The 21,194-nt window shown below is 55.9% G+C and overlaps 1 protein-coding gene across 6 annotated transcripts in view; it reads left to right on the top strand.

The window, feature by feature from the left end:
* The window catches only part of SHANK2 (SH3 and multiple ankyrin repeat domains 2), a 503,000-nt gene that overhangs the window by 349,560 nt on the left and 132,246 nt on the right, over positions 1-21,194 (top strand). For all 6 annotated transcript variants that reach the window (XM_026482959.4, XM_026482956.4, XM_026482958.4 and 3 more), the window contains 2 exons: positions 7,489-7,571; positions 9,191-9,315. In XM_026482959.4, coding sequence (XP_026338744.3) covers positions 7,489-7,571; positions 9,191-9,315 — 208 coding nt within the window. The remainder of the gene's footprint in view (positions 1-7,488; positions 7,572-9,190; positions 9,316-21,194) is intronic.

Below are 21,194 nucleotides of genomic sequence, written 5' to 3'. Positions count from 1 at the left end.
GGCCGCCTGCCCACGCCTGGCATCTTTGCCCAGCTGGGACACCTGTTGAGGCCATCGGCACCCCCCTCAGAGGAGCTGACGGGCTCTCTGTGTAGCCCCATCCTTCCTGATTGGCAGAGCCCGGAAATTTCTAGGACAGCCAGTGTCATTCCCAATCCCTGGAGGTCCCTCTTTCTAATAGTGTCCCAGTTCCTGCCTGCATCAGGCTGCCACCGAAATGCGTTCACCAGGGGAGTGACCGAGGCGAGGCTTCTCTCAGGCTTCCGTTTCGCTGCCCTGGAGAGGGCGGGGACCCCCACACACAACTGCTCCATACGATAAACGCTCCAGCCTCCCTCATGGGAGTCCCCCTGGGGCCCCCAGTCTCCGTCGCCCCCACCGCTGCTCCAGCGGCCCTAGCCCAGACCCACCCCCGTATGCACGGCCCACGTGCACTGGACACCTCGCCAGGGAAAAGCTCTGCAGTGATCTGGGGACTTTTGCCTTTGAACCCACGTGCCTGTGAGTAGCTCCCTGCGGTAATTCCCCCGAGACTCCTGCAAGTTCTTCGCCCTCGGCCGCATCCCCAAAAATCCGTTCAAACTGAGAAGATCCAACTTGCCCGTGGTTCTTGCGTGCAGTGATGTGTCTGTGGATACAGAGCTAAGTGAGTAATGAGGTTGACCCCACGTTAGATTTCAGGGACACTCAATTAAGCACGGACCGATTTGCACGCGGCTGTTTGCTCTTTGGATTTCACGGCCGGTGGATTATTTTCCAGGGCACAAGCATGTCCGTGGGACCCCACAAAGCGTTGCGGCCGCCGGGCGCCGGTTGTAGGGCCTGATTCCTGAAACATCCCTGCAGCCTCCCAGCCGGCAGCTCTGCACCCCTCCCCCTGCTTCCGCAGCCCCGGAGGGGGTCACCCCGCCCAGCCCACGGCTCGTCCCCCCGTCTGTGAGCACCCACTCCTGCTGACTCCAGGCACAGTGCCCTCCCGCCGTGGTGCCTCATCTGACATCCGACTCGCGCTGCTGGCTTGGGGTGGGGTCAGCAGCAGCAGGAGACATTGGGTGTGAATCGTTTCCGTGGGACGTGGTTGTTGGACGTTCCTGCCACGTGTGCAAGTCACCGCTGGGTCATTCCAGCCGGATCAGGCCTGGCCACAAAGGGCTAGTGGACGGAGGTGTAACTGCGGTGTTCTCTCGTTGAAGCCTTCTTGGGTGATGCTGGGGGTGAGCAGGGGCTGCCCTGGGCCTGCACCCCCGCCTCTCGCCAGTCAGCTGCATCCCCTGAACCCGGCCCTGGGTGGGCAGGCAGCTGACACCCACGGCCCTGTGTGATCGGCCCCTCCGGCCTCTCTGGTGTGCCTCAGAACCTTTATCTTGTGGTTCTACCTCCTTCTGGAATGTTCTCCTCTCCCTCTTATCTCTCCAGCCTCCTGACCCATTCAGGCCTGCTCCTGCGTCAGCGCTCCTCCTACAGGAAGTCCCCAGCCTGGTTCTCACAGCCCTGTGTCCTGCACACTCGTGTGACTGTTGGAGTTAATACTTGTCTTCCTGCTTGCCTGGTGTCAGAGTTTCCCAAGGCTTCTGTAACAAATGACCATGGGCCGGGGATACAGAAATGCATTCTCCCCAATTCTGGAGGCCGGAAGTCTGAGCTCACGGTGTTAGCAGGACTGTGTCCCTCCGAGGGCTCTGGGGGAGGGCCCTTCCCCAGCTCTTCCAGCTTCTGGCGTTTGCCAGAAATCTTGGTGTTCGTTGTTCTGCACCCGCATCCCTCCAATCTCTGTCTCTGTCTGTCTTCACCTGGCTTTCTGACCCAGGTACCTCTGTACCCCAGATCTCCCTCTCTCTTCCCTTATAAGGACCAGTCATTGGTTTTAGGGCCCTCACTAAATCCAGGGGGTCTCCTCTTGAGACCCTTAACTAGACACACTTGCAAAGACCCTGTTTGGGGAGTTAGGACTTGAGCACATCTTCTCCGGGGTCACCATTCAACACACCACACCTGATGTCTCCATAAGGGCTAGACTGGGCCCGGTTTGGTCTCTGCAAACTGCCAATTATCCAGTCCATCCCCTAGCACTTAGTAGGTACTCAGTGAGTTATGGCTGGATTCTTGCAGTAATGAACGTAGCTTAGCCCCTGGTCCCGGCTGCTTCTGACCTTCAGCCCTACACCAAAACCCAGTCCCAGTGGAGCAGAGAAGAAATGCAGCTGTCTGACTTGATGGTCCCATCCTAGCCCAGATCTGGAGAGCTCCGGGTGAAGCCATCTGGTCTACCCCAACAGCTCGAGGTTAAAACGCCCACCACGATCCTTCCCATGCAAGGCAGAACAGACACCCAGCCCAGGGCCCTGCATGCTCGCACATCTCGGCCACCCCAGGCCTGGCTTCCTGTGGCTCAACATTTATGCCTCCTCCAGGAGCAGGCACTGCGAGAGCTCGTTCGGGACTGACAAGTCCTAAATGCCGACGGTTACCCCTGGCACCTGCTACTTCCCAGACCAGCGGAAGAGCTGCCTTCCCTGTAGGCCTGTTGTGGGGCCCGCTGCGAGAAAGTGGATCTCGGGCCATGGTTAAAAGCCACTTGATGCCTGGACACCTGTGGTCCTGTGAGGCAGACGCCAGGAGTGTGTTCAAGGCACTTTACTTCCATCTGTGCCAAAATAACCATAGTAAATATAGGGTTCTATGACGGCCATCATGTAAATAGTATCTCGTAGAGTTGCACTGTGCGCAGCCTGCACAACTGTACTTTGTGGGGCTGGATGCCTGCTCCCTTTACCTTTTGCAGCTCCTGCTACAGGAAACTGGCAAAGAAGGGTGCATTTTGTGTTCACTAAAGTGCTTTCTCACCCTATTCAGAAGGTGTGTTTGAAGACAGCACTTCTAGATTTCGGTTTTTTGTGTAGCCAACAAACCCAGGTAAAGTCTCACCAAGAACAGACATTGTGCCACTTAGGGAGATTCAGAGAGGAATAAGGCATAGATGTTTGCTCCCAAGGAGCCCACAGTTGATGGGTTAGTGAGTAAGAAGGGTCCGCTCAGAGGCTTGGGCCCGGCTCGAAGGCAACTGCGGGGAGAGAATGTGTGATATCGACCTTTGTCGGGAGGGTTTGGGATGGCTTCCACCCAGGGCAGGGAACCTATGAGTTGACCAGTGTTGGGGAGGCCATGGCAGGCAAGGAGAACACGGAACACAGGCGGTGAGGCGTGAAGGGCCCATGTGTGAGCACTTGGGTAAAAGGCAAAGCCAACGGTAGAGCGTTTCAGGGAGTGAAAATGAGCCGGGGGGAGCCTGCAGGAAGGTGGGCGGTGACTGGGGTCAGGGCAGGGGCAGATGCAAAACAGGGGTGCGGGGTGATCACTGGGGCTGGGCTGCCAGTTCCACCAGGCCGTGTCCCCAAGGACCAGGTGGCGTTGGCCTCTGGGTGCACACCATGGTCAGCAGCGTGGGGCCCCCATGAAGGCAGCTCCCAGTGCTTTTGGGGTGCTTCTGCAAGCGGGGCTGCTGGTGCGCGGCCGGGGTGGCCGGGCTGAGGCCGCATGGCCTCTGGTTCCTGGGGCTTCGACCCGGCTCCCGAGGCAGCTTTCAGGAGTGGCGTCCGCCTGCCGCAGCCTCCGCGTGTGGCTGTGGATGTCATCCCGAGACAGCTTTTAGATTCATAAGCCAGATTAAGGAGCCCTCTGAGAGTTTCTCATCTCAGGCAGGTTCCTCCTGGAGGCCCGGGGGTGGGAATGCCCAGGCTGGTTTGTGGGGGTAGAGGGAACGTTTGTGTCGTCCGGATGAAACTAGACGTGAGCTCCTGTGTCGAGGGAACGGTGGTTGCATTCAGAGCTCCCGCTGCATTTCACGGTTTGCTACAAAGACCACACACTTCTGAAGGCCTGGGACTTCCCTCCCGCTTGTGTCTCGGGCTGCCGGGGCCCAGCCTGCCACGTGCAGTGGGCGCTCCATGACGATGAGCCGCTCCTGCCCTCTGGGTGCAACCCAGGATCCAGGGATTGTCGTGGATGGAGGTGTGTTCACGCGAGACCCTTCATGGACCGGTGGTGTTCCTTTGCCACCTCCGCTGACACACCCAAGCTCGACCCCTACCTTGTGTTCACCCCATTCTGCTGCGGCCCACAGATGTGATGGGCACACGGCCCTTTGCTGGGCCCTGTGGGCGTCTGGGGTGATGCCGTGCAGGACCCACGTCTCCCCGGGGATTGGGCACAAGAGGGCCATTTCCCCGTTACGAGGCCTTGTCCCGGTTGCTCCTCAGAGCGTCTGCCAGGCAAGTATCCGTGCCGGCACTTGGCAGGCGGGGACGCTGAGGCCCTGAGCAGCTGAGCTGGAAAACGCCTGAGCTGGGATTCAAACCCAGGTCTGTCTGTGAGTAAAAATTCTTAAGACAGGGTCGTGAGGGGCGGGGTCTGGGGCTGCTTAGATCCTGAAGTAAAGCAGAACAGAAGTGACAGGAATCCTTCGTATCAGACACTAAGGAGCTCGGCGCTTGCCTAGCAAACAGGACGCAGCCACACGGCTCGGGGGCAAGAGGGTGGCGGCCCGAGTGGGAGTCAGGACATTCTTCAGTGAGCGAGGAATCGCTGGGAGGACTCAGGGGACTCAGAGAGGGGCTCCGTCGTCAGCCTGGGAGGGGAAGGCGGAGGGGTCGGCACGTGCAAACCGTCTCTAGGTAGGGTCGCCGTTGCGAACACGGGCTGCGTGCCTGGGCTGCGGTGGGCAACTTTATTAACTCCTGCTCGGCCCACAGGGCGTGTTTTGCTCCTCATCCCATTTTGCAGAGCAGGACTCTGAGGCCGTGAAGGTCAGAGTGACCTTGGGTCAGAGCACAGCTGGGATCTGAGCCGAGTTACCCCTCACCCACCCAGCAGACCACCCCCGTGCGGTCAGTGGGGTAGCCGACGGCTGCTGTCGCTCTGGCCCCAACAAGCTCCCCATCGTGGGGGGACTGCTGGAAGGAAACGGACAGTCGTCTGTGAGCCACACAAAGCATTTGGCCCCGCTGGCAGACTAGGCCCATAGTAGGGCCGCCGCCTGGAGTGCAAGACAGGTAGTGGGTGTCGGGCTGCTTGTGTCCCCGGGGGAGATAGGGCTCAGGACCTGCAGGGCCGGCATCGTCTTTCCGGGCTTCGGGGGGCTGTTTGCCAGCCGCTACTCATGCGGAGCAGTGCAGGGTGAAAGTGGGGCATGGCAGCCGGGGCCTTCGAGAGCCTTTCCCTGGAGAAACGGGTCGCAGGGCTGGCACCTGCCTGGTGCCCGAGGGAGCCACAGGGCCAGGGCCCTCCGCCTGGAGGAGTTCAGCGGGAAGCGAGGTGGGTGGGAAGGCCGTGCAGGTCTGTGTCCTGGTTGGGGGAGGCTCTGGAGACGGGAAGGTTCCTCCTGCCTTGATTCCTGCGGTTCCCTAGGTCCTAGCTAACTGCCAGCCTGCTGCCATTTCTGATGGCAGTTGATGGCTCCCTGGGGCTCCCCCGGCCCCACCACACCGTCCTGGGAATTGCCCCACCTGACCTCACAGTTACCCTGGGAGGCCCATGGCTTCTTGCCGCCTTGTAATGCAAGGGTGAGGTTTAGGGAGCCCATCATCTACTAAAGGCCAAGCCAGCCATGTGACCCTGCCCAGGGGCTCCCAGGGCCCTGGACTCCTGGCCCTGCTTGAGCCCCTTTCTGATGGGCTTCAGTGGGCCGAGCCAGGGGGCTCATGGTCACAGCCCAGCTCCCAGAGCTGGGACTCCCTGTGCCCAGGGTAGCGGGCAGAGCAAGAGCACAGGGACAGGACCCCTCCTTGAGTATTAGACCACCCTGGACCGGTCGTCCCGAATTGTATGGGCTGTCGGCTGTGAAAGTCACTGTCTGCGCTCTGGCAGCCCTTTCTTGGAAGGCAGGGTCACCCTGGCAAGTTCCGGTGCGTGCTGGCCCGCTGTGAGGGCAGGAACTCAGGACTGGGTCAGGACATGTGTGCCTTCTCCAGCTGTGTCCCCAACCTCTCTGAAGCTCCCCTCCCTCATCTGTGCACTGGGAAGCTCTCGGCAGCCCATCACTCTGTCCAAGCACCCCGTCCCTTGTCCTCGTGGGGCACGGTCTGGATGGGCTGCGATGCTCCCAGTTGGCTGCATGCTGGGGCCCCGCGCTCCCTGCAGCCTGCGAATCCAGTGCTGGACACAGCTGACCTTCAGTTGTCTGTGACTTCGAGCCTGTCAGCGTGTCGCTAATTGCATCGCCCTGCCTCCCCCTCTGAGACAGGGGCCTGCTGAATTCCTCAGGACCTCTGGCTCGCAGCCCTCCCATGGCCAGCCCCTTAGGACCCTGGAGAAAGCCTGTCCACGTTGCCTCCCACCCCTCCTCCTTCCCTGCGCAGTGGCCTGGCCTCCCAGCTGCCGACTTACTTCCGGGGCAGCAAAGAGTCCTGGGGGGATGCTGCCCCTGGAAGGCGGGGAGGGCCCCGTGTAGCCCCAGCCATGTGGCCCTCCAGGAAGTCCACTTCTGTCCTGCGCCCCCCAGGTCCCTCCGAGGGTGGACAGTCATGTGGCAAAGCGCCCTTACTGTAAATGATGGGAGGCTTTGGCAGCTGAAGCAAAGTTAGAGCCTTCGGGTTTCTTTCCCTTAAAAAAAAAATGCTGTGCCAAGAGGCAGGCGGTGTGGCTTTGGGTTGTCTCTCAAAGGGAGCAGCCCCTGAGCCCCCTTCTCCCTGTCCCCATGGCTCATCATCCCCTAAAGGAGGCCGTGCCGTAAGTGGCTTTGGTGTCGCTGGAGTGACCTGCCTCCTGCTAGGAGCCCCCACCCGCCGGCAGCGCCCCGGCCGCCCCCTCCGCCAGCCTGCGGTTTCTCTGTGCGGGATGACGCCGAGCAGCTGCCGCCGTGGCATTGTGGGCTCCTTGGTGATTGTGGGGACACCACATTCATTCGGACCGAGAGGGAGGGGTCGCTGCGTCTCGGCACCGGCTTGTGCGGAGAGCAAATAGAATTTGATTTCTGAAAACCCCTTCGGGAAGAAGAAGAATAAGAAGAAGAAAAAGAAGAAGAAGAAGAAGAAAAAAAAACCTGCTGCCTCATTTCTCCTCTGGCTGGTTTCAGCAGGCGCCCCTGGAAGATGCATCGGCCCGGCCACCCTGGCGCCGCTGCCCCCGGTGGCTCTGGGCCACTTACTTTTTTTGCCTTTGGGTGCCCGGAGCCAGCCCGCGCGGCCATGGCTTGGCGGCCTCGCCACCATGCCTGACTCCTTCCTCCCGCTCGCTCGGCTCCGCTCCGGCTCTGCCTCTGCCTGCCCCCCCTCCGAGCCCCATTGTGCCGTGCCCGCCTATCCCGTTCGCCGGCCCCCCCAGCTGCCTCCGCTCCTCCTGCTCCCTGTGCTGCTGAGTTTCCTCCATGCTGCCTGGATCCGGCGAGCTGGGTGATTAATTGGCGATGATGATGAACGTCCCCGGTGGAGGACCAGCCACGGTGATGATGACGGGTTACAATAATGGTCGCTATCCCCGGAATTCTCTCTACAGTGACTGCATCATCGAGGAGAAGACGGTGGTTCTGCAGAAGAAGGACAATGAGGGTTTTGGATTCGTGCTCCGCGGGGCGAAAGGTAAGAGCAGCTGCTCCCAGCCTGGGTGCATTCCCGTGTTGTGTGAGTGTGTGTGTGTGTGTGTGTGTGTGTGTGTGTGCACGCCGTATGAAAATGCTCCCCGGCTCAGAAAGAAGCCTTCTTCCTGGGGGCACTTGGTTGCTAGACAACCGTGTTCTTTAACATATTCCGCCTTACTCAGAAAACATCGGGGCTTCCTTTAGGAATATTTTCAATTTTCTGTACACAATATTGCTCTCCACAAGCTCGCTCTCTGTCTCTCTCTCTCCCTCTCCCTCCCCCCACCCGTTAAAAAAAAAAAAATCATGGGTTTAATCTGTATTTGGTGGTTCAGTCCAGCCCAGCTGTGGCTGGATTTGGAGCTCCTGGTCTCAGATATCCAGAACAACCCGGTGCTGAGTTTCGGATATCTGGAAACTGCCCCATCCTGGGAGTGGGCTTCGGCTCCAAGTGCAGCAGGCGTCTGTGTGTGCCTGCCCCTAAGGTGACTTTGCAAAGGAAATGTGGCAAGATGGTCCCCTCTACCGTGGACCGAGCCGGCATGTTCACGTCATGTGGCCTGGGGTGGGGGGCTCTGGGCATACTTTCCATGGCAGTGCACCCCCCACTGGCCCTTCACTTGGGGGCTTCCCTTTCAAAAGAAAACAAAATGGCATCAGCTCCCCGTGAGAGGGGACATCTGTCCGCCGCGTGTGTGGGTAAGCCATGTGTAAGTTTCATGTCGGAGGCTCTGTGCTGTGCCGGGTCCTGCCCCTGTGCGAGGAGAGGCCTCCTGCCCTGGGTGGCAGCCCCACCTGCCTGCCGCTCAGGCTGCCCAGGAGCCATCTGTCCAGAGAGAGAAAGAAAAGATGACTCTGTCCCCGTGTGTGCGTGTGCGTGTGTGTCCATGACTGTCTGAGTGATGTGTCCCCTCCCCCCACTGGGGTCATCTTCATCTTCCCACCCACCCAGGCCCAGCCGCTCATAACTCCCCAGGGGAGTCCGTCTCTTGCCCTGGAGTTTTGCTCAGCAGCTGTGTGGGGCCCAGAAAGCCAGGCTCGCTGTGCTGAGGAGCGGGGGCCCAGGCTCCCCGCGGGTGCTGGCCGCAGAGTGGTTGCCAGGAGCCGAGCTCCCTGCAGACAGAATTCATAAGCGGGTTCCAAATCCGCAGCCACCCACTGGGTCAGCGTTACGATCTGCCCATGCTCCAAGTTGAATTCCCTTGGTCGCGAGTCTACGTAGATAGAAATTTGGCAAGTGGTTCAGTGTGGTGTTTCTGGAGCTCTGTGTGGTTATGGGGGGTACTTTTCCATTTTTAGCACTGAAAATGTTTAGTCACTGATGCTTTTAAAGAAAATGACAGGCGTGTACATATAGACACGTACAGCAGAGCACACTGTTCAGTGTTTTGAACAGAAAGGCCAAGAGGTGGCACCGGAATGCAGTTGGCTTGGGTGCTCGAGTTGATGTTGACCCATGACTACAAGTGTCAGGCCCTTCCCAGGGAGAGCAGGCCTGGAGCGCCCACTTCCAATGGGGGGCATGCACACCCCCTTTCTCTCATGGGCCCGTGAGGGGCCGGGGCTGCCGACCTGCACACATCACCCAGGCTTGTACTGAGGTATTCCTTGTCTTCCCAGCGGATACACCCATTGAAGAATTCACGCCGACGCCGGCGTTCCCAGCCCTGCAGTACCTGGAGTCCGTGGATGAAGGAGGGGTGGCATGGCAAGCCGGACTGAGGACTGGGGACTTCCTGATTGAGGTAGGGACACAGGTGTTTGTATTTTTCTGCGTGGGGAGAGCGCCGACTCTCTTAGGGTTGGGGCCCGTGGTCTTGCCGCCCGGCCATTGAGCCAGATCGAGGGGGGCTCACGGAGGCTGCCGTGGACCCATGTTGATTGGTTATTTCCTGGTCCATCCATTGTGGAAACCATTTCCTGTGGACTCGTGTGTTTGGTCTCTCTTTAAGGCCTTGGCTGTAACTCTTGGGAGGTGGACGTGGTCATGGAAGTTGGCCATTGGTCTTGAAGTAGAAGGTAGAGGAAGAGACCCCTGGTCGCCATGATGTTGGGGATGCGCATGGATCTGCGTGTGGTCCCCTTGTAGCTGTACGCATAAACACCAGTAGGGGCCGTTGCCCATTCTTGTGCCATCAGGGCAGGACGGAGAGCGCTGTGCTGTGGCTCTTGCTTGCGTGAGGCCTGTAACCTTGGTGGCTGAGAGACCACTGATTTGCAAGTCGCAGTAACCGGCCTGGCAGATGATGGCCTTCAGAGACCAGGGAGTGCCCGCAAGAGGGGTAATGGCACACAAAGGACATGTTTAAATCCAGATGCTTTGAAAACCAGCTTTGCTGGTAGGTCAAAGGAGGGAGCATTCTCTTCCTTTAAAGAACCCAGTAGACGCAAGCGCCCGTGTTTCCTGAGCTTGTACTGGAGTTAGCACCTTGGCGTGCGTGAGGTGTCCGAGCTGCCAGCACATCTGAGCTCCCTGCCTTCCGCGGGTTTAGGCGTTACTTTCAATCTTGTTGTGCAAAGGAACGTGTTACTCTTTGGAAATATTAAGAATAAAAGAGCATGTCGTACCTCGGAAAGATTATTCGTAAGGGGTTCGGTTCACTCCACTGGCCCTCCTTGGGAGTTCACGTTTCTTGGAAAAGCATTCCTCGACGCTGACCCTGAGCCCTGTCTCATCCATGTGCGGGTGGACGGGGTGGGTACGGGGTGGCCCTACCACCAGGCCAGCCCGACGCTTGCTCGTTCTACAGAGGAGACCCAGACCCTGGCACGCCGGCCCCTGGGAGCCAGTCTCCCTGTTATGGCTGAGTTTCCTGAGTGCTTCTGAGCTCGGGTTTGCTCATGATCTCTGTAGGGCCTCTCAAGGCTGCGGGACTGAAGGAAATCCAGAAGGAAAGGGACTGTGGAGGAGAGAGAGCCAAGGAAAATGGAGAAGGTGCTTTACCTTCTTCCAGGTATCTTGTGTTGGTCTCGTTTCATTTGCTGAAAGCTGAATTTGAATTCTTACTGACCAATCGGAGCCTGGCTCGGGTGAGACCTTGGCTGCCTTACCCAGAGCGGTGGAGACTGGACCTGGCTGCGTTTTCATGGGTTAACTCGGTTTGTAACCTCACGAAAATGCAGAGACTGGTTGAATCACCTTCTGTAGGATGTAGTTGTGATGTAAGTCTCCTTACCGTGTGTGTGTGTGTGTGCATGTGTTTGCGTGTGTGTGTGTGTGCGTGTGTGTGTGACGGAGAGACAGACCCAGAGACAGAGGCTCCGATAGGCTGACCCAGGCATTGCTGGTTCTCGGTTTTAAATAATAAATGAAGGCTGCAGATACAAGCGTGTGCCCGTTGTAGGCTCACTGGCTTGCTTCCTTGAGGAACTAGTCGGGAAGGGAGGCGTGGGAGCGCCTCGGAGCGTGTGCTGGGCCCTTCGCTTTTGCGGGAAAGCAGAGCTGCACCGGGTTGGCGGACGTGTCCGCAGCGCGTGCCCAGCCTGGGCGGAGAAGGCAGGCCACCCGGTCAGACGGATGCCTCGGTGGAAGTTGGGGGCCGGAAGGTTTCTGTTCTTCACGCACCTCCTTGAGCATTGCTTTTAACCTCTGGTATGCAGACATATTTGCCATTTTGGAAGAGGTGTATGTTCGAGGTACCCTCCGAATTCCAGGATTCTGGGAACGGCGGGCCCTGAGAGGCATTGATGCCGTGTTGGTGTTATTGTGTCCCAAAGACCCGCAGGAGGAGTGAGCCCTTCATGGCCACCCTGGGCTGCTTACTGCAGGTTGTATGGTAATGGGGGGCTGAGGGGTTGAACCCTTGGAACCCTGCCCCACCCAGTGCATTTCCAAGGCTACTCATGGGACTCAGAAAGTCACCTTTAGGTGCTTGAATTTAAAAGACTGGAAAACCTCCATTGAGGCGTTCTCCTAGCTAATGGATCTCCCCCCAGAAGAGTAAGGTCCCTTACAGCCTTGCATGTGTTTTCCAACAGACAGTTTTTCTGCATTTTCCGTTGAAAAGCTTCAACCTTGAGGCGATGTTCTCAATGAACTCACGGGTCTCAGGTGAATCTTGATTTTGGCCAGAAGCCATCCCTGGAGTCAATGGGGTTTCCGAGCCTTGGTGAAGCACAGGTCCCATGTGCCAAGATCGCCAGTGAGGGCAAATTGTCCTTGTCGCCCCGTATTCCTCTGGGCCAGCCTCCTCCCCTCCTTGCTCTTGGAAGGCAACTCAAAGCATGTCGGTGGTTTATATTCTCTCTAAAAACACATGCTGCAGTTTGAACGTGGAGACCAAGGGGCCACTTCTGGTGGGAATGTCCTTTGTCCGCATCCTGAGCGTCTGCAGACCTTCCTTCTTCCTTTTCAGACTTGGTCATCTTGCTGGCGGCACCAGCGTCTGTCACGAAGCGTTTCCTATTGTGCGCGCTTTTCTTGGGTGCTTACCCTCCAGAATTCACGTCCCTCCTGCCTTAGTGTTTGGGGGGAATTGGCTCCTTTGTTGTTGGGACTGTCTCTTTGCTGACCGTGCCCCCCTCCCTGCCCCACTCCTGCCGGAAAGCAAAAGCTTCAAGTAGAGCTCCATGTAAAAGGTTATCGTGAAACAGGAATTACAGTCCTAGTGCGCCAGTGGGTTGTCATAAAAATTCATTTCAGAAGTGGGGAAGGAGGAGTGTGTGCCCCCCTGAGGGGGCATTTGAATGCAGGGGCTCCGTAGACCATGTGTATTCACTGCTTTCAGATGAGCCTCATCTACTGGAGTCCTCTGGACGAGTGGTGCCGCTGGGCTTCCCCAGAGAGCGTTAGGAGGCAGTGGGAGTGGGCAGGGCAGTGGGGGCAGAGTCCTTCCAGGGAGAGCGATGCTTGCGGCGAAGTGGGTCCGGGCGTCAGCGACAGCCCGGGGAACGTGAGCAGGGGAGTCGGGGCAAGGTTTTCTTTCCATGCACGTCAAACAAGAGCATGGGGACTCCAGCAGCCAGAAGTGATAAAGGCCTGGATCCCTTTTGGTTACGACAGGAAACCCATTTTGAACTGGGTTTAATGATGGTGAAAGCTTGTCGGAGAATTGAAAGCAGAGAGTTTAGGGGAGAGTTAGCCTCCAGACACAGATTGTTGAAGACTTATCTGCCTTTTCCTTGAGATCATCTTGCTTAGGTCTCCCCACCCCCATGAGATGGGGCAGCAGAGGCCACTTACAAGGAGTCCTAAGGAGGACATAGACGGCTCACAGATGACAGTTTTGCGTCCAGTAATTAAGGAGACATGGAGGTTTGGGGATGTCCCTTTGGTGTCCTGCAAAGGATTCCCCACACTGGACAGCCGGTCGGCCTCATCCAGTGACGCCTGGCTGGGCGTCAGAGCCACCTGTCCTTATTTACAGAGAGACCCGGTTTCCAGCCCACACCTTCAGAGTCAGAGTCTCGAGGCAGGAGGTTGGGCATGGCATCTTTAGGACACTTCGGTGACACTGTGGCATTATGGTGTCAGGCAGGGTGATGACCAGCTGGCCTGATCGTGTTGGCTTTCTGAACCCCTTAATTCATCATTCTAAAAGAAGGATAGAAGCAGGTCCCACGCTCATCTCCTTGTTGTGACACTGGGGCTGTCTTCCTTCCACAAGCTCCCCATCCGGAAACCCAAGTTTTGTTGCTTGTATCACTTCCTTAAATGAAAACATCCTCTATCTTGAGAATTGCTCATAATACAACCAAACAGTAAAAACCTCAAAAGGGCAAACGACATTCGCGACAAACATGACCAAGGCCCGTGTCCTTGTTGATAGTGACCGAGGGTGTGTCTGCCAGGCATCCCACAATCCCATCTGACCCTCACCGTGAGCCCGGAAAGTGGCGTCTGTTGCCCTCCCCGTGTTACAGATGAGGGAATCGGCCACAGCGAGGGGAAGTCACTTGCCCATCATCGTGGAGCGGGCGAATGGAGGCACTGGGATTCCAGCCTGGGCTGCCTGACTCCATAATGCCACAGCTCAGGGTTTCCTGAGAGGCGCTTTGATGTGCTTGGTGTATAAATGGGCAGAGGGGAAGAAAAAAACAGATGACAAGCTGCCAATTCTTATTTTCAAATTAGCAAATGCTTTTTTTTTTTTTATTACTATACCCGTCGCCGGTGACAGCACTCATATGTTGCTATGTGAAAGAATAAATCGCCATAAACTTTTTAGAAATCGATGTGACAGTATGTAATAAGAGCCATAAAGCCAAATCAGGGATTTTTACATCTAGGAATCCATTCTAAGGAAACGATCTGAAAACAGGGGGAGCGGAGACTACGGTGTAGCAGAAACATAATAAGGGGATGGGGCCTCAGGGAAATGGTGAAGGAGACCTCATGCATCCGTCATGGATTCGCAAGAAAGCGTTTCAAAACGAGGCTTGCAAGGAGTTCTCGATACTAATGAGAACTGATCACCTTCTATTAGGTGAAAAGGGCAGACCCAAAATTATCTGCACAATACCATCTAAATTATACCACCTCTCCCCAAAATAGGCCTTGGGAGGAAAAAAGGGAAAGGAAATGTTAACCCCTGGGTGATGGGATCTTGTGTGATCGTTGTCTCTTTTTTTCAGACTTTTGTCTATTTCTCGGATTTTCCAGAATGACAGCATTCACTTTTCTGACAGGTATTAATTTCATAAATAGAAAGTTATTCCTTCGGAGAAGCTGTCACATGCAGCCGAGCGGTGTCTCAGCCTCCGTGGCCAAGGTGTTGCTGTTTGCTTTCAGGACGAGAACACTTTCCTGGGTGTTAATTATTTTCCTGGGGCCGTTGCTCGCCAACCTGATGCCGTGCCGGGGGCGCCTATGGTTTTTGTGATTGTTTTCTTAGCCCTGAAGTGGCCGATCTCGTTTTTGTGTTAATTCCCTAAATGGGTTTTCCCTTGCAATTAAAGCAGGCAGCAATATCCTTCATCCTTGAAAAGTGATGCTTGAGTTTGCTAATTACTTTTCCTCGTATTAAATGCTTGCACTAGTGATGGCCTACAACTGTTTTATAATCTCAGTTTGCACCGAAGTGAGGACGCTAAGAGGGATGCCCCGGTGTTTTCCTGAGAGACCGTCTGAGTATCTTATAAAATGTTTCTTTGGCCCATACTTGAGAATGGGAGTTGACAAAATGTAACATGGGTTCTAGCACACGTTTGCCTAAACTGTTACTTGTAACCAGGCTGGAGGTACAAACGGTTGTTAAAGCCCAGTGGTAATCTGCCAGCCTCCCCCAGCTTCCAGATTAACTTGTTCGAAGGACAGGAGACAAAGTTCAGGTTATGCCCGATCACTTGCTCTGCGCATCATTGATCGGCATGTGTTTCCTGGGTCTCAGTGTCCCCATCAGCAAAATGGGTGGTTGTGAGGATTCAGTCACCAAGACAAGCTATGCGCCGTGGGCTCTAGGCACATGGGCTGCTGTGAGTGTTGGTCTTGTTGTGCCAGCGGTACTGGGCACAGAGTTGGCATTCCATCAGCATTTGCTGTCGATGATTGTCCTGTCCTTCATTGTCATTCATGATGCCTGACTGAGAAGAGGGAACCGATGACTGTTAGTTGAACAAGTAGAAATAGTAAGTCATTGTAAGTTACAGTAATGGCAGGTGGATCATTACCACTACTGTCTCAAGCACGGAGCACATCTGCCCTGTGCCAAGCTCATAGAGTCGCCATGTGCCAAGCACATTCCAGCCAAGAGCGCATTGGCCGTAGCTTCTTGGTGCCTCTGTGGATGACATGGCAGCTGATGCAGGCACCTGCCCCGCTCCACCCGCAATCCCCGAGTATCGCTGGCAGGCATACCTCCAGGTTTGGCTTGGACCTCTGCTCCCAGGGCGCTCCCTCACTGCCTTGCTCAGTTCTGTTCTGGCATGAGTCTGGCTTTTGGGTAATCTCGGAATTTCTCTTTGTGATTCCCATTTTGCCCTCCAGCCACAAATCCCAGGGCTGAGGCCAGAGCCCTGCTGTGGTTTCCCCAGTGCCGGCATCCCTCCCATCTAGTTGTTCAGCCACAACACCCAGCTCACATTTCTCTGCCTTGCCTTTCGGGATAGCATGAGAGGCTTCACCCCATGTCCATCCGGGGTCCACATGGCCAAGCTGGGAACTCTACCCACCCCACCCCCCAAATTCTTAACACCTTATTTAAGTCATTTTAAATGAGTATTTAATTCAATAAGTAAGTTAATAGTGAATGCCAGCTGATATTCATAGGAAGCTAGGCTGACCGGTGAATTTCTGACTTTGAGTCACATTGATACTTCAGTTGTGAAGTTCGGTTGTTTTCACGTCAAAGACAAGCAGGGCCCCGTGGCTGTCTGTGGTCTCTCTAAGTGTGGAGCGTTTCTGTGCTGAAGCTGTGTGGCTTCTTACTGTACGCAGTTTGGAAAAGGCCTGGGATCCCTGGCCAGCCTCCCACTCCAGCTCCCCTGCTTCTGGGCTGCTGGCACCTGGGTCAATGCAGGGGGTAAGTGTGGCCATCTTGACCTGCCTTTCCATCCCCCTACCCAGCCTTGCTGGGGTCTAAGTTTCCAGTCCACTTCTCAGTGATGACTGAAAAACATTTCTTTACTTAAAAATAAAAGTCAGCACAGAGGAGTGCAGCTGCTTTTGTCGTTTGCAACAAAACATTCAGACAGTGCCAGTGCCCATGGCAAACGGTTGTGCCATTCCAAGGCTCATAGCCTTGGGGTCTTCACTATCTGGGTCTCTTAGCACTGGGGTCTTTGCTCTCCAAGGCTCTAAAGAGTCCCCTGCTCTGGGCAGAGCCTGGGAGCCTGGACCCCTTTCCTGCACATAGCCAGCCATAGCCCCTTCTGTGCCTAGAGAATGGTTCACTTTGTCCTCCATATTGACTGGGAACAGGTGGTCCAGGCTGAGGAGCAGCCCAGAATCCTGCTGAGAAGGTAGATGCGGGCATCTTAGCTATTGCAAATCTGAAGTCTTGGCTCATTCATTTTGGGGTTCTAATTTGAAGCATCAGTGATTTCAATTTCAGGCTAAAAAAAGATTCAGAATCACTTCAGGGGACCACGGCTGCTGTGCTCAAGGCTCCGTAGGCCTGGCAGATGGCAGTGCACTGGGTTGGATAGAGACAAAAAGGAGCCATGGTCAAGGGCACCGGCTGTGCAGTATGATCTGGGTTTGAATCCAGCCTCTGACACTTGACTATTTGAATGTGAACTTGGGCACATCTCTCATCCCTTGGCCTCAGTTTCTTAAGCTGTAACTAAAAATGTGTTTGAAGCATATAGCGTGGTTTCTGGCAGAGTGAGATCTCAGCAATCGGTAGCAATTGTACAAGTCACTTTTGCAGCTTTGTTGATCCAGGTGCTGGGCTGGCATGTGCTGTGGGGAGAAAAGACATGAATCAGACTCAGTTCCTCCCTCTGGGAACTCACAGTCTGGAAGGGGGCAAAAGCAGAGTATGGTGAAGGCCTCAAGATAAATCTGAAAAAGGACTTTGTGAAAGAGATGGTGTTGGCACCGTGCTTAGTTGGGTACATGGGGTTTCTTCCTATGGACAGAACTCAGAAGGGAGGGTCCCAGGGAGAGCTTAGGGTGTCAGGAATGTTCAAGGTGGATTTGAGGAGTGGCCGAATGTTATGGAGCCAGGGGTGACTGGGTCCAGTCCAGTTTAAGTGGGGACAATAGTGTGTGGCTGGTCAGTGCCAGGGAGCAGTAGGAGGATGGTCAGGGGTCCTCTCCAGGGGATCTATCCATGGTGCTGAACCTCTCGTGGATGGGAGCTCTCCGGGGTGCTGAACCTGAGAGCTGGGAAGGTGCCTGCCCCCCCACCCCCCGGAGAATCAGCCTGGCGGGAGGCCTTGGTGCTTCATTCCCTTCACCTTTCTCATTCCTTTCACCTCCCACCCCTGCATCCTGTATCTTGGTCTTCCTGGGCACCACAGCTTCTTATTCAGTGAGTGTTCTGTCTGCTTGGTGCAGAAACCTCTCTTGTGAGGAGGGGTGAAGGGACCAATATGGGCTGAGTGTCTGCAGCATCCTTTGCTCTAAGCCAGCCTTCACTTTTCATCACTGAGGTCTGGGCTTACAAGTCACCTTCCCAGAGGGATTCCCTGGGCACCCTCTGGTTGCCCCTGACTCTGTCACTCCACTGTATGCTTCTTCCACCATCAGAATCATATGTGTTGAGTGATCGACTTCCTGCCTGTCTCCCTCATGAGGATCCCTGATCCCTGCAGGCTGGAGACCTTGCTGACCTGGTCCCTACTGTGTGTCCAGCACCCAGTACATGCCTGATGCTTAACAGGGGCCCCAAAACCTGTGTTCAGTGATGGACACTCCTGGGAAGTAGGCATTTATGCCCATTTTGCAGGTGATGGAGATCAAATGGCTGCTAAGGGCCCCACAGGGAGAGCTGACTCCCAAGCTTGCATCTTTCTGATGCCCTGGGCAAGTCTTGAGTCGCTGAGACATAATCTTAAAACCAAACCATCTTCCTCAACCTGAGAGGATGCTGTAGACCCAGCCCCAGTCCACATGCAGTGAGGTCTGCAAGAGGCATAGTGAGCCGAGAGCTTCTGGTTCAGGGTTCTCTGATGCGCCTCTTGACTCCCCTGAAAGGAGCCCTCCTGGGTCCTCTCCACCTGCCCTCCCTCCCTTCCTCCCACTCACTCACCTCCCAGTATGCTCAGCAGGCTCTCGTTAGCATTGATTTGTCTCTGTTTGCAGCGCCCTTTTGCGGGGCGTTTCGTGATACAAGCGGTTAGGTTGGCAAATGAACTGAAGGAACGCCTCCTGCTAAATGCCCTGTCGGATCTTCTAATTGATGAAGTTTGTCAGTCCTGGGAGTTAGGGGTGTGCATGCCAACGATAAGAAGAGTTAACAAGAGAAGGGCTGGGGAAGGGGGAGTGGAAGGCCACAGTTATCATCTGATGCTTTAAAGTCCTGAGTGGTCTCCTTGCTTTGGTGCCATGAGACCAATCACCCACAGGCAAAATTTCCAATTCCCTCTAGCTGGGACCTTTGGTTTCATGTAACAGACTTTTCAGCGCACCTCCTCTGTGCCCAGCCCCCAGTCATGGAGCTGAGTGGAGGCCATCTTCGCCCTTGAGAGGCAAAGTGGAGTGGGGAGGGAAGCCCAACCTCTTTTGGGCCTCAGGGCCCGAACAGAGAGAAAGGGGTGGGTTATTCGGACAAGTTGGGGAGGTGGCACACACATCCAGCCTGGAAAGACAGATGGGCCTTGACCATGGCCCTCTCTCCCTGCTCTCCCGAACGTGCCACTCTTCCTCCCACCCCCGGCACTTGCTCGTACCACTCACTCATGCTCTCCGCTACCCCTCTCCCACCTCCACCTCGTCCACCTGCATAACTGCTCACCCACAGATCTCTGCCTGGTGGCCCCTCCTCGGGAAGCCTCCCCGACAGTTCCTGAGAAACCCGTTCACAATGCATGTCACTGTCCCTGCCTGAACTGACCTAAGGGGCCAGCCAGAGCCCAGCTCATGACAGGCACACAGTCAGGATCTGTGAAATGATGGAAGGCACCACAGGGGAAGGGCATAGCCTAGAGGAAGGCTCAGAGGCAGGAGCGCATAGAAGTGTGCCGGAAATGTCAGGAGGCCCTGGAAGGATGAAGATGGGGCCTCCATGTCAGGGAGGGCCTTAAATGCAGAGCTGACTCCTGGGGCCTCAGTCTGTCCCTGGAGGCAAGCTCACTTGGGTGTTTTATCAGGGACTTCCGTGGCTGGAGAAGGGAGGTGGAGGCAGACTGCCCTTGAAAAGCAGGTCAGAGCAGGGATTCAAGGCACCGTCCTAGGAGGCAGCCCTGCTGGGTCCAAATCCAACTGCCCCACCTGTGTGCTGTGTGGCCTTGAGCAAGTTACACAGCCCCTCTGTGCCTCGATTGCCTCACCTGCAAAGTGGGAGTAAGAACATCTATTTCATAGGCCTCCCCAGGGTTCAGTGATTTTGTAAGTCTAAGGCATGTAGAGAGAACGGGGCTTGAACTAAGGAGTATATGCCAGAGGGACCATTGCTATTATGTTGCTGTTGTTGCTGCCTTTGGGAGGGACACGAGCCTTCCTGGTGGGGTCTCACCGCCCAGGAAACTCTCCCCCATGGGACCTGCCATGCTGAGGTCAGGTGTGAGCCCTATGAGGACCCTGGTGCCCAGCATGGGCTTTGGAGAGATGGGGTGTGGTAAGTGAGGGAAGGCAGGAGACCGCTGATCTGCAGGAACCACGCCATTCGCAGCTCCCCCGGGCCCAAACCGGGCAGTGCCGGGACAGGCCAGTGCCCTGTGGCTCCTGAGACAGGACTGGAGTTTCTGGATTTCTCCCAGGCAAGGGCATTGGACTGCTGTCCCTCCCACCTGATGCCGTTCCTGCTGTGCTTTTAGCATCGTCCTCCCACAGCTAAACCCACACCACACGTGCTCCATGCGTGCTGCTTCCCCGAAGCCTCGCCAGAACCCTGGGAGGTGGGTTCTGACACCACCCTCATTTCTTAGGTGGAAACAGTGAAGCCCAGAGAGGTCATAATACAGCTCAGAGTCACAAAGCCCCCACATGGCCCAGTGCCACCCTCCAAGCTCCCTGCCTTTCTGCTCACGCTCATGCTCAGGTGAGAAGTCGCTCGGGAGTCCGGTCCCTGCCTGGGCTCCTGTCCCAGGTCCTCTCCTGCACCCCCAATCTGTGCTTCATTCCCAGCTCTAGGGAGACTGCCATAGTCACTGTTCAGTAAAATCCAGTTCTTACCATGGCCGCAAGGCCCTACGGCTCCAGCTCCCCCCCCCCCCCCCGCACATCCCTTCCCTCCCTTCTCCCTGCCCCTGCCTGCTCACTCCGTTCCCTCAGCCGGGTCGTTGCCCACGGTGCCTCTTCCAGACCTTCCCTGACCAACCTCATCTGAATGGCACAAACCTCCACCAACTGCTTGCCTCTCCCGAGGGACGTTTCTCTTCTCGGCTTTGCCACACATGGAGTTTATGTAACATGGGATGTGTCGGCTGAACATCTCCCCTCCGGAGCCCAAGTCCCCTCCGAGCGCAGAGCCCTCATCGAGGGCCTGGGCTCATCCCGCACCCAGGACAAGAGAGTCTGGTGCAGAGCAGGAGCCTAGTTTATGTCTGCTGACAGACTGGGTGAGCTCCTGACGAGCTCTGGGTCTGGCCCTGAGAGCGCACGCCAGAACCTTCCCTGTCAGAGGGGTGGCTCATCTCTCCTAGACCACCTCCCTCATATCCCCCCAGTCAGCACCTCAAAAAGTGGACAGAGACGCAGCGGTCAGCTGACTTATGTCAGAGAGAACCACACCCTCCCCTGAAGTTCCAGAACTCTCTCCCAATGCCCACTCGAATCCCACGGACTTTCCAGGGGGATGTGTGCCTCTGCTCTCAGGAAACATTAGGGACTGGGAGTAAACTCTGCTCCCATGTAAGCCTGGTGACTGGTTTTTCCATGAGTGTTCTTTCCTTAGGGCTGGCGGAAGTCATGCCTGCCCGGGGAATATTGGGAATACAGACAAGCCAGAGGAAGAAGTCAGGTGACGTTGCCAGGAGACAGGGTTGTTGTAACGTTTACCTTCTCAGATTTTTGCTTCTTTACACGTGTCTGTTAGAGATACATTTGGTCACGTGTATAAACACACGTACTTTTTTCATC

This window comes from Ursus arctos, unplaced genomic scaffold (assembly GCF_023065955.2).
Source record: "Ursus arctos isolate Adak ecotype North America unplaced genomic scaffold, UrsArc2.0 scaffold_23, whole genome shotgun sequence".
Lineage (NCBI taxonomy): Eukaryota > Metazoa > Chordata > Mammalia > Carnivora > Ursidae > Ursus > Ursus arctos.
This window is presented reverse-complemented; position numbering and strand designations above follow the sequence as displayed.